The sequence below is a fragment of the Carassius auratus genome, chromosome 29 (genome assembly GCF_003368295.1).
Source record: "Carassius auratus strain Wakin chromosome 29, ASM336829v1, whole genome shotgun sequence".
NCBI classification, from domain to species: Eukaryota; Metazoa; Chordata; class Actinopteri; order Cypriniformes; family Cyprinidae; genus Carassius; species Carassius auratus.
This window is the reverse complement of record NC_039271.1, coordinates 11,538,784-11,551,975: the sequence shown is the minus strand read 5'-3', so window position 1 is coordinate 11,551,975 and position 13,192 is coordinate 11,538,784. Positions and strand designations below refer to the sequence as shown.

The following is a 13,192-nucleotide window of genomic DNA, read 5'->3' as shown; positions in this document are numbered from 1 at the left end:
TATTTTGTTTTTGTGATATCATAAAGACATCTTTGTTGGTTGGTTTTTCCAAAAATAAAACAACAGGCTTTTATTTTGTTTTTGTGATATCATAAAGACATGTTTGTTGGTTGTTGTTGTTGTTGTTTTTTTATTATAAAATAAGAGGCTTTTATTTTGTTTTTGTTGTAATGCAAACTGTTGCTTATTGTTCTGATATTATATATCTGGAAGATATTTGTTTAGTATTATGTAGACCTAACAAGTTAAACACATTTTCAACTGAAATCATTTTATCAAATTTTTTGCTTATGACAAAAACTATTCTTGAACGTATGTGAAATACAAAGAAAGATTTAAACACTAATTTTGAACAAAATAATAATAATAATAAAAAATAATGTTATGTCTTACATTTAAAAGCTGATGTCAATAGAATAGAACAATAGCTATTAATCTTATTTTGCCCATTCAGCCTTTAGAAAACGACATGAAACAGTATTCAATTTGTGAAATGCATTAATGCCACATTAAACATTTAATTAATATCTTTAGTTAACGTTTTTTTTTTTTTTTTTTTGACAGCCCTGAAAATTGCATTAAAAATCTAAAAAAATATATAGGTTTTTTTTTGGCAGAAAATCTTGCACCCCCTGGTGGCCCCATGGGGGTCCCCCAGACCCCTGTTTGAACCCCCTGTTTTTAATCTCCAAAGAAGAAAAGAACCATATACAGTGAAAATAAAGATTATTGATGTACTAGAAGAATGTACTATTCTGGTACTCTTTTTATGATACTATAATTCAACTTTCAATTTAAACCTAAGGTATAAATAAACAATATTACTCAAATATATGATCATTACCTGTATTGTTTTGCTTAAATGTCACTTTGGATAAAAGCATCTGACAAACAAATTAACTTAAAGGTTATTGGCTATAAACAGAGATCCTGTCCAGACATCCACAATCACTTCAGTGCTTTATAACAATACAGCTGTGGCCTAAATGTTGACATGACAAGTCATGAAACCATACACATTCCTGTACCCTAAACAGTAGAGCATGGTGCTAGCAGGGCCAAGGTCACAAGGAAATGCATGAACAAATAAAGTGTTTAACCTACCTTAAACGCAGCATGCATCCTAAAATCTTTTTGGGGGAAATGCTGTCCGAAAACCTTCTATATTCTTTAATGAACTCTCTTTTTCACTTTTAATTATTAGAGATGATTGGACACAGCAGTTGGCCTCATATGCTGTCTACACATCTTCCTCACATCCAGCTGGTCAGGGGTCTCCTGTGGCCATCAGGACCTCTGGCATCACGTCCTGATGTCTGAAACACCTGCTTCTGAGTTGGCACAGAAGTGTGGGATCCTGAGAGATTGAAACACAGCCATCTGTTCCTCCGCGGCGCTGTAATCAAAAGTACCTGCAACTCTGTCTACAGGAGGAAACAATGCTGGATGAATTAACCGTGGTTATTATACTGTAGTATAACAGCAATATATCTGAAGGTGTGTGTACTGCTTATAGCCTAGTAAACATAGTAACTCTAATGTGTGCTGTCACTAGCAGGGTGACTATCTAAAAAATACTAAACCTTATTACTTAATTATAAAAAGTTTAAACAATACAACATTATTTAGCTTACAAGTTATTATGAAATAGATATAAAAACATTTGTTCACTACTTCATACCCGATGCTGTACTGAGAGACTACATTTCCCACAGAGCCCTGTGTCCGCTACTGCTCTGTGCGCATGCGCAGTATGAGGCGCGCGTGGGCGCCGCTTCTCTGTGCGCATGCGCAGTGTGCTGCTCTGGGCACACTGCACAGGCGCGGTGTGGGACGCGTTTGTAAGATGGCGGTTTGAGTGCGCGGCCTGCTCCTCTATGCGCGAGATCCCCGCGGTCATCATTCAAACACTCGATACTGTGTGCGTGGCGCGAACGGTTGGCGGGAGACGCCGTGAGGTATGTAACAAACTTCAGTAAATAGTGGTTTATTCCACACTGGTCCCTGTTACATCATATTCATATTTCCTCAAAAACCGGCCCGTCATTAGCACATTTAAAGCATCACATTCACATAAACACACTATATAAACATATAAGAAACACTGCGAGTGTAGTATAATACGATTTGAATCAGAAACTAAGTGATTAAAATCATGTTTGACCTGTCTAATATTTATCTGCCGGTAGTTTGCGCAATCCGTAAGGCCATTCAAATGAAATGCTCTTCAAAGACCTGACATTAACTAATAAGTCATGTTTAAATCTGAGGGGATTTTAGCACTATTTGAGTTGTTTAAGTCATTGTGATATAGCTTTGAATGTCATCTTGTCTTTAATAAGTCACATGTAATATTATGGTTATGAACAGAAGACTCCGGTTTGAATTTTGGTACAGGAACTGATCCTGCTTGTGCACGTCACATAAAGCTAGTTAACAGAATAAGGCATCAAAACTATCCATTTTCAAATCAAAGTTATGAATATAGATCTGTGGTGAAAGAAAAAAAATCACTTAAGATTCTTTTTTTCTTTAAATTTAAAGAAATATAATATAATCTATGTATATTATATCTATGATTACAATGTAATATAATTTGGTATTTCTCCTTTTTATTTGTATTTTACAGCTGAGCTGTGATGGCCAAGCGGATTGCAGAAAAAGAGTTGACGGACAGGAACTGGGATCAGGAAGATGAAGGAGAGGAGGTGTGCAACCTTTCAGCATCTACTACACTTTCACTGTCAAACATCCAGTGTTTCCCTGTGGAAACACTCCAGTATATGAAAGTTTTAACCAAGAATGATTTTTTGAGGGGGAAATATTATCTTGTGTCCTCAGGCAGGATTATTTTCAGTTGCGAGTGAAGATGTGATGAAAAATCGTGCCATCAAGAAAGCCAAGCGTCGTAACGTAGGAGCAGAGGTAACGCGTCTCTTGTGTCCCAGCAGACCTCAAATTATGCGTTCTGTGTGTGTTTTATTGATGAGCTTTGTTGTTTTGTCACAGGGCGAGAGTGGAGGGGCTTTCAAAGCATTTAAGGGGTTCTCTCTGACCTCCGCCACAGGGTCAACATTATTCTCGGGCTTCGGTAATGGAGCTGGTTTCAAACCTGTGTCCAACCTGACCAATGGCAGCGTAGCATCGGTGGCTCCATCTTTTGCTGGTTTTAACGTTCCCACGTCTGCTAAAAGTAACAGTGGTAAGTCTTTTACATGAGCCGGGCCGTTTCAGTAGTAAGTTCAGGTTCCAAAATAAACACATTGCCTCAGATTAAATGTAAGTGAAACTGAGTTTTAATAGTAAATAAAATGAGTTACTGCTAGCTGGTACCTTGATCATGAATTGCAAAAAGTCTTTGGTTCTTTTAATTGTGTTGATTTTGGCTCCTATTTAACAAAAACCCACCAATTCATTATCTCAACAAATTAGAATATGGCGACATGCCAATCAGCTAATCAACTCAAAACACCGGCAAAGGTTTCCTGAGCCTTCAAAATGGTCTCAGTTTGGTTCACTAGGCTACACAATCATGGGGAAGACAGCTGATCTGACAGGTGTCCAGAAGACAATCATTGACCCCCTTCACAAGGAGCCACAAACATTCATTGCCAAAGAAACTGGCTGTTCACTGAGTGCTGTATCCAAGCATGTTAACAGAAAGTTGAGTGGAAGGAAAAAGGGTGGAAGAAAAAGATGCAAACCAACCGAGAGCACCGCAGCCTTATGAGGATTGTCAAGCAAAATTGATTCAAGAATTTAAGTAAACTTAACAAGTAATAGACTGAGGCTGGGGTTAACGCATCAAGAGCCACCACACACAGAAGTGTCAAGGAATTTGCTGAACCACAGACAACATCAGAGGCGTCTTACCTGGGCTAAGGAGAAGAACTGGACTGTTGCCCAGTGGTCCAGATGAGCTGAAGGCCAGTGTCAAAGAAACCTGGGCTTCCATACCACCTCAGCAGTGCCACAAACTGATCACCTCCATGCCAGGCCAAACTGATGCAGTAATTAAAGCAAAAGGAGCCCCTACCAAGTACTGAGTACATGTACAGTAAATGAACATACTTTCCAGAAAGCCAACAATTCACTTAAAATGTTTTTTTTTTTTTTTTTTAATTGGTCTTGATTTGATGAGATTGTGAATTGGTGGGTTTTTGTTAAATGTGAGCCAAAATCACCACATTTAAAAGAACCAAAGACTTAAACTACTTAAGTCTGTGTTCATTTCATTTAGTTAATACACAAGTGTCACAATTTGAGTTCAATTACTGAAATTAACTTTTCCACAACATTTTAGTTTATAGATATGCACCTGTATAGCACATGGACTCTTTTTATGAGAATTACTGGGCTGTCTCTTAATTAATTATAATATTTTAGTCAGTTATCACATCTTTTGCAGTCTTGAAATATATTTATTGCCCAAGATTCGCACGTAGTCCGTGTGCAGTGCTTGTGTACGTGGTTCAGAAGCAGCAGCGAGAGTGCATTATTGTATTATTATTATTATTATTATTAATATTCTTATTATTATCAATATTTAAAACAGTTGAGTAATTTGAGTAATTTAGGATTCTTTGATGAATATAAAGATCCAGAGATCAGAATTGATCTGAAATGAAATAGAAAGCTTTTGTAGCATTATACGCAATACCATTCAAAAGCTTCGAGTCGATATAATTTTTTTTTTAAATATATTTTTATTGGGGTGGGGGGAGGGTTATTGTAGAAATGAATACTACTATTTAGCAAGGATGCTTTAAATTGACAAAGACATTTATAATGTTACAAATTATTTATATTTCAGATAAATGCTGATCTTCTGAACTTTCTATTCATCAAAGACTCCTGAAAAAATTATATTCAGCTGTTTTCAACATAATAATAATAATAATAACAATGTTTTTAGGAGCAGCAAATCAGTATATTAGAATGATTTCTGAAGGATCATGTGACTGGAGTAATGATGATAAAAATTCAACCTTGAAATCACAGGAATAAATTACATTTTAAAATAAATTCAAAAATAAAACATCTAATCACTTACCTCTATTTTGTTTCTTATCCATAGCATATACTTGCAAAAGGAGATGTTAGGCAGAATGAGCTGTCATTCAGTTAATTTTAGTAACATAAGTAATTAATATATTAATTAAATGTTAAATAAGAAGGTTTCTCTGTCATTTCATTTTGTGTCAAATATATTTATTTGTATAAATTGTATTATAATTGTAATTACATAATATTATTTCTCAAAGCTGAAGTAATTAGACTTTTTTCTTTTATTACGTATATAAAATTTTATGACTAATTGCAAGAGCTGAATAATCAAATTCTACTGATTAATCAGTGAAATAATCAACGATTAGTCGATTAATCGTTCTAATAATCATTAGATTTATCGATTACCAAAATAATCGTTTGTTGCAGCCCTAGTGTGCTCAGATACACACTGCTATTCAGATACAAATTGCTATAAAGCAATTTAGAAATCGCGCACGCTAAAATCGTTCTTTTATTATGATTCCGATCAATCGCACAGCCCTAATTTAATATAAAGCTCTTTAAAGGGTTAGTTCACCCAAAAATGAAAATTAGCTTGTTTTACTCACCCTCAAAGCATTCTATATGTATATGACTATCTTCTTTCAGATGAGTCCAGTCAGAGTTATATAAAAAAAGTTATCCTGGCTATTCCAAGCTGTGTCGTTGTACTGTAGTTGAACAGTCCACATGTCGTCAAATAAAGCTTGCGCATTCATAACAAAATGTGCCACAGATGGCTCCCAGGGATGAATAAAGGCCCCCTGTAGCGAATCCATGTGTTTTTGTAAGAAAAAATATCCATATTTCCAGTGGAATGATGTATGAATCCAAGCATTTTAAAGTCTGTTTTAATTTTAAAAGCCATGTAGTGTATTTCAGCCTTAACTATTTTCTAAATCCTCCTTTATGCCAGAGTACAATATCTCTTTTTTTTAAATCAAATTTTTAATGAAGTGAGGGAGATAGATAGTTCAGTGCCCCACTGTTCGTTCACTTGTTTTTTATATATATATAAATTTAAAAGCATAGATCAGACAAAACCATGTCAAATGCAGATGTGGATTGATTAATAATTCACTGATTTAGGTTTTTATTTGGAAAGATTGGTCTAACACAGGGGTTTTCAATACTGGTCTACATTCACAAATAATTATTTGATAGGGTTCTTTACTCCTTAATAAAAATAATCAGACTGTTTGTGGCTCACTCTGGATCTGTTCTCAATTCATAGTCTATTTTGGGCAGAAGTATTCTCAGCTGCTTTTGTATTTGTGCATTATTATAGCTCTTCATTTGGCAATCACAGCGACTGTTTGCCCTATAAACCACAAACTGGTATTTTTAGTGTTGTGGCACCAACCCAGTCTGATAATGCCCAGTTCTTAGCACATTGAGAATTGGCTTCCTTTCAATTCATGAGTTCAACAATAACACGACCAAGGAAATTACTATGAAACAAGTTGTGACAAAACATAATTATATGATTGATTGCTGTGTTCATCTAGTATTCTACTCGGGAAAATCATTTTACAAATGTCTATTAGTCACTGAATACTACACTGAGATGGAGAAGGGTCTGGCTGCAGACTTGCACTTGCACTCTCAGACTTGCACTCCCAGACACTTATGCTTCCGCTAGCGACGTCACTTGCAGTCTTTATTATTATTATTATTTTTTCTATTTATTGATAACTTTTTGTTTGAATCTTTCAACATTTTACAACAGTAGCCAGGTGGTGAAGACAAGAAAAAAGAAGCTAAATTACAATGTCACTTGCAATCGCTACTTGCACTCTCAGACTTGCACTATCCGACACTTGTGATTCCGCTAGCGACGTCACTTGCAGTCTTTATTTATTTTTTTATTTTTTTTGTTCTATTTATTTATTAGTTTTTGTTTGGAATTTTACAACAGTAGCCAGGTGGCGAAGACAAGAAAAAAGAAACTAAATTACAATGTAACTTGCAATCGCTACTTGCACTCTGCGCTACCTGTGACGTCACTTGCAATCAACACAAATCGTGCTTGTTGCCAATGGAGACAAGACGCTGTGGCGGTGATTAAACGATTAAAACTAAATTAGTAGGTCTACTACTATACACAAAGTTTTTCGTTAAGCGTTGTCCTCCTGTAGAAAAAAACAAACACCTAATATGGCATAATCTATTACGATACATTAAGTTCAATTAAAAGACCAAATTCGATATATAGTTATTATTTAATGTACAATAAGGCAAGCAGATGGCTATGAACACAATGCGAACGCTTAATGTGGCCTAATAACAGACTAAGATGATAAAGACAATTCAGTAGGCATAGCCTATATGTCTTGTTGTTGACTCAAAGTATATACAGACCAGCAAATATGAATGGGCATTATGCATTAAGTGATTTTAAAAGGATCAGCTCCGTACAGGCAAGCAGACGAGTACAGAACACAGTGCGTTAAATTGTACATTAAACGTTTTCCTCCTATACAAAATCATTATAAATAAAACACATAATGTAGCTCAATGGACAAAGACAGTGATATAAACGAGTTGTAGACAGTTTATTCTATATGGAAAAATGTTTAACGCGAAACTTCGCGCGTTGCGTTTATTCATCACCACAGCTTCTTGTCTCCATTGGCAACAAGCACGATTTGTGTTGATTGCAAGTGTTGCAGGTAGCAGAGAGTGCAAGTAGAGATTGCAATTGACATTGTAATTTAGTGTATTTTTTTCTTGTCTTCGCCACCTGGCTACTGTTATAAAATGTTGGGAAATTCAAACAAAACGTAAAAAAAAATCAATAAAATAAAAAATAAAGACTGCAAGTGACGTCACTAACGGAAGTGCAAGTGTCTGAGAGTGCAAGTCTGAGAGTGCAAGTCTGCAGCCAGACCCTCTTGCTGAGATGTGGCATAGTATTTCTGGCACATCCCTCTCCCCCGCTTAACATATTTAAGAAAACCAGATTTTGTCTGTAGCTGCCAACTTTCATTGTTCTTATAGGTCAATTATCTATTCTTGTCATTAAAATGCACCTATTATGCTATTTCCAATATTGCCTTTCATGCAGTATCTAAAGTTGTCTGCAAAGTTGTTAAGCTGAAAGTCCACGATAGTTATTTAATAATAAATCTGTACAGCCTAGACGAGTCATTGGAACTACTTGACCATGCCCACAAACACATAATTCTACTGACCACTGCTTCTCTAATAAACACTTGGATCAGTATCCTGTTTACATTTGAATTACATCCTGCGAGTATGATAAATAATAGAGGTTTATATTTTATACACCTCAGTCATGGTATTGCCGGCCCGAGACTTGAACCCACAACCTTATGGTTAGGAGTCAAACTCTTTAACCGTTAGGCCACGACTTCCCCGATTTCTTTTGAACGAATCGTTTGAGAATCCCTGGAAAATGAAGTGATCTTAAATGCATATTTTGAGAAAACAAAAGCTACAATTCCTGTTGTAGGAGACTTTCAAAACAATATTAGGAACCATAAAAATGACTTAATATAGGGGCACTTTAAATCAGGTCGTATGACTGACACAACACTCTGCAGTCAGAGAGGGAGAATGAGCATCATTTAGAGCAGTTAGTCACCATTATGTGTCTCCTTTCATCCTCAGGTCTCTTAACATTCAACAGCTCCGCCTCCTCCAAGCCCACAGATGATGTCACCTCTAATGGCTCCACCCCCAACAATAAAGAATACAGCCGGCAGCTCACCGCACTAAACTGCTCTGTGCGCGACTGGATCACCAAGCATGTCAATGACAACCCCCTGTGCGACCTTAATCCTATCTTTCGTGACTACGAGCGACACCTGGCCAGCATCGAGAAGAAATATGGCAGCGCTGCATCAGAAAGTGGGGTGGAGAGCGTGTCATTTGGAGGGGAGCAGAAGCAGCCTCTGATGAGCGGAACAGGAGCTTCAGTTTCCGGCACGGGTGCTACAGTGTCTGTCAGCGGTGCAGCGCCACAGCTCTTCTCTTTCAAAGACAAGGATGGGGCTGCAGCAGACAAACCAGCAGCCGTAGCTCCTCCAGGCGTCTCCTTTAATTTCGGCCAGAAGGTGGACAGCTCTGTGCTTGGTGCACTCGCATCCAGTGGAGCACCGTCTTTCTCGTTTTCTTCCTCTTCCTCCTCCTCTTCAGGCGTATCTGTGTTTGGAGCAGCAGTCAGTAGTGTCAGTCCTGCGGCGTCGTCCTCTCTGAACACAGCCAGCAACAGTCAGACCGCAGGTGATTGTTTTCACACATTCACTAATGCAGAAAACACTGATTCACATTCACAGCTCAGTGCTGTCATTTAGTCTGTATTTCAAGGCAGTTTACAGTTTTATTTGAGTCTAATCTAATATAGGCTAGTGTTCACTTTTACGGTATTTTCTGTGATTTATTAAATGTTATTTGGAAGTGCTGTCTAATGGACAAAACATGATACAATTAAGTTAAATGTGGGAGAAAATGTATTCTTTCAGTAGAGATGTAGAAATACAGTGCAGTGCAGTTAGTCATCAGAGAAGAAATGAGTTGAATCTAATGTTCAGATTTAGATTAAAGTTTACCAAGACTATTTTTTTCAGCGGATTAACTTGCACATACATTGTTCAGCTCAAGCCTAGGCGCTAACAAAAATAATAGTGTACGTTTTGATTTCATGCAGATGTTAAGTCTTTAAGTTCAAGAAACGAGCGCCTATTTGAATATTTTGTTTCAAATAATTTTTGGGTTGTTTTCGGGTTTAAAATCTATCGATAGGAGTGATGTGTTATGTTTTTTTTTTTCGATATCTACTGGCTAAATCTTATATATCTTATGACGGTGTACTAAAGTATGTGTATTGTGTGGGGTTCGATACTCATGAAGGTTCATATTGATAATGAAATTGCCTTTGTGCTATTCTCATTATCGATTTTATCGGTTAAAAGTTGCAGTTGATGCATAGTTTAACAAAACGAAGTTCACACAGAACTAACATTTATAAGCATTATTTTGTTGTTCTGTTTTAGATGAAAATGGGGAGGAATCAGAGGAGCCGCCTGTTCCTGTGGTGAAAGAGATCAAGGAGAAAGACGCCTTCTACTCCAAAAAGTACACATCACGTCCTTTTCAGTCAACTTTTAAACATCTGTTTCTCTCTTAAATTATATTTGAGAATGATCTTTGCGCAGGTGTAAGTTGTTTTATAAGAAGGACGGAGAGTTTAAAGAGAAAGGGGTGGGAACACTGCATCTGAAGATGGTGTCTGAGAACAAACTTCAGCTGTTGGTGCGAGCCGACACCAACCTGGGTAAGTGTCTGCATCTGTGTGTCATCCGTGAACTCAGTCCCCATACACATTTATCTTTCCAGAAACGTTTTCAGGCTGATATTGATGACGACAGTTGAGCTCTGTGTTAATAAGCTCATTATTAATGAGATGTGAATTGTGAGCTATAAAGTCACCGTCACAAGAAGTAAACACAGTTATCACTGCCATTTTATCTGAAAGGGGGTAAGAAATAGAGTTGCAGTTATAGATATGAGGCAAGTGGTGTGTATGATTAACAGATCAAATTATTTGTTGAAATCGGGATCCCCCTGCAGGGCATTTCATGAAACGCTGTCAACTAGTTTGTAGTTAAACTAGCAGCATAATGATGTCATTGAGCACACCCTAAACCTCATCCTGATACGCTGATTCAGTGTTCAAGAAACAGTTTTATTATCAGTGTTGAAAACCGTTTTTGCTGTTAGGGCTGGAACAATAACTGCAATATTGTAATGCCGTGATACAGACAAACCACACAGTATGAGGAGCATTGCCACAACCGCGATGTTCACGCTTTGCCAATGTGCTGTGCCCTTCATTTTACACTTAATGCACGTCTATTGAATGCTCAGTCATCATAATTTAGGTCCAGGGTGACCACGGTTCCTTAAAGTCTTTAAATGTCTTAACGTTTTTCCTAATAAAAGGCCTTGAAAATCCTAAAATGTCTTACATTCAGGTACAATGGGTTTTAAATATTTTTGGTCACATTACGCCTAAACTTAATGACTATTTACAATCACTGGACAGACCGGATATTTTTTTTTTTGGAAGATACCGTCCTTTTTCTTGTCAGGAAACCTGGGGACTCAATGTCCTGATAGGCTGGAGTTAGTGCAACATCCACAAACGCAATCATTTACCATGATGACAAAATTGAAATACCAATAACTACAGAAAACACCCTGACTCACGCCACTCCATGCACGTGACGTAATATGACGCGATGTTAGAAAAAAAATCCGCTTTTGAGAGCTTTCAAGGAAGCTCTTTTAAATTTGTGCCATCACGTCTTATAAAACATTTTCATATCCTGCATTAACTGTTCATATGGTATTTTCATACAAGGTTATATATTAATTAGAAAATGTTTTTTAACCTGCAATATGCACTTTAAATCGAAGGATTTCTGAATGTCATACCCTGCTCCCGCCCCTTTTCACATCATCCCCCTAACAAATTTAGCATGCTCAAAGTCTAGTGTGACCGTGGCTTCTGACAGCAGGGGGTGCTGAAGGAACAGCTGCGATGCAGTGATACTGCGATACAGATATATCTTTCAGCATCTCTGGCTTCGGTTAACGGCCATTTGGTTTGGCGTATGGTTTACCTTACCCAGGTGATGCATTGATCATCGATTGAGCCTTGTAAAAAGGTGTTAAAAATTAAATCCATTTCAACACCTCGTTTCATTCATGAATTAAGCCTTTTTAAATGTTTTAGTAAAGACTGTCCCTTGCCGCCCCCTCCTGGCAGAACAATGCAACTGCACCGACTGACAGCCAGCGTAAAATGAACACTGTGCTCATACTACTGATCCGTCTACAACTCTGAAAGGCTCTTGTATCAGAACGAACTATTATACATATATTATTATACCAGTGAGCTTAATTATGCAGATAAATGGATAAACAATAACAGAACTATGTGTAGTTACTGGCTTCCCCTGCTTTCTCATAGGGAACATCTTGCTGAACATCATGGTGCCCTCTTCCATGCCCTGCTCGCGGACTGGCAAAAACAACGTGATGGTGGTGTGCGTGCCAAACCCTCCTGTGGACGACAAGAACCCCAGCACGCCCGTCCCAATGCTGATCCGCGTGAAAACGGCAGAGGACGCAGACGAGCTGCACCGAACCCTGCAAGAGAAGAAAGCCTAAAGCAGCATCCGCCCCCCGCTCATACATTTACTCTCTCTGTCTGATCTAGAACTGTTCGTTTACGTCCTGTAAATCGTCTAGAGTGATGGAAACCAATCGGTCGACCTACTGTGAAATCACTCGTGGTCCTACTGTAAATGCTGCTCATAGTATCAGAGGTGGTCGAGAGAAGGCCACGTTTGTTATAGCAATGACACGAGTCTGTATTCATCGACATTCCTCTGAGTTTTAATTTAGCTGCTATTTAAGGAACTATTGGAGATTTAGATGGAGCCGATGGTTTTACGAGGATCGCCTGTTGATTCGTTTTTAATCCTGTGACTCATGATCAGTTCTCCAGGCTTGCGGGAGGAATTGTTTAGGGGTCAGTGTTACATTGAAGATCTCGATTTGCTCCTAATGTTTTTTTTTTTTGGAGAACAAAATAGCCACCTGAAGATTTCCACCGCTCTAATCAAAAGTAATTCCTCACAGTTCTTCATATGAGGACGTGAGCAGATAGACCTAGTTATTTTCTATACATGTATAACCGTACTGTACTCACAGTGGTTTCCTGTGACGGTATTTATTTTGGGTTATGGCACGTGTGGATGTTGTTTTCTGTAGATTGAATGACCCGATGTATATAGGCGGAGGCTGAGAATGAATGCTTTATGGCAATCTGTCCTGAAGATGATCTCCTAAATTTGGTCTTTTTTTTTTTTTTTCTCTTCCTTTCCCTTGTAAGTGTCCTTTTACTGCCTTACACGATGAGGTGTGTGTTTTAAGTGTTGAGCAGCACTAGATCTACCTTCAGTTAATTCAGTGGTGAATAAATCAAATAAACCCAACATGGTTTCTTTCATTTCCAGTAAACGCATGGTGATGTAAATCACATCTGTGGACAAATGGGTATCTTAATTGCTGGCTTAAAGATTAAAAATATTGTAAAAATTGACCCTCT

At 37.7% G+C, this 13,192-nt stretch overlaps 1 protein-coding gene across 1 annotated transcript; it reads left to right on the top strand.

Annotated features, from left to right (window-relative positions):
• The first annotated feature begins 1,796 nt into the window (after positions 1-1,796).
• On the top strand, positions 1,797-13,079 carry LOC113048074 (nuclear pore complex protein Nup50-like). Its single transcript, XM_026209578.1, has 8 exons — positions 1,797-1,958; positions 2,630-2,708; positions 2,842-2,925; positions 3,010-3,202; positions 8,683-9,297; positions 10,068-10,149; positions 10,230-10,348; positions 12,050-13,079. Exons 2-8 carry the CDS (start codon positions 2,640-2,642, stop codon positions 12,247-12,249), a joined length of 1,362 nt encoding a protein of 453 aa, XP_026065363.1. The 5' UTR covers positions 1,797-1,958; positions 2,630-2,639; the 3' UTR covers positions 12,250-13,079.
• The last annotated feature ends 113 nt before the right edge of the window (positions 13,080-13,192 follow it).

Excerpts from the sequence above, each read along its gene's own strand:
- LOC113048074 (XM_026209578.1), top strand. The coding sequence starts at position 2,640 with ATGGCCAAGCGGATTGCAGAAAAAGAGTTGACGGACAGGAACTGGGAT. Across the intron at positions 2,709-2,841 it reads AGGAAGATGAAGGAGAGGAG|GCAGGATTATTTTCAGTTGC; the intron begins GTGTGCAACCTT and ends TTGTGTCCTCAG. Across the intron at positions 10,349-12,049 it reads GCGAGCCGACACCAACCTGG|GGAACATCTTGCTGAACATC; the intron begins GTAAGTGTCTGC and ends GCTTTCTCATAG.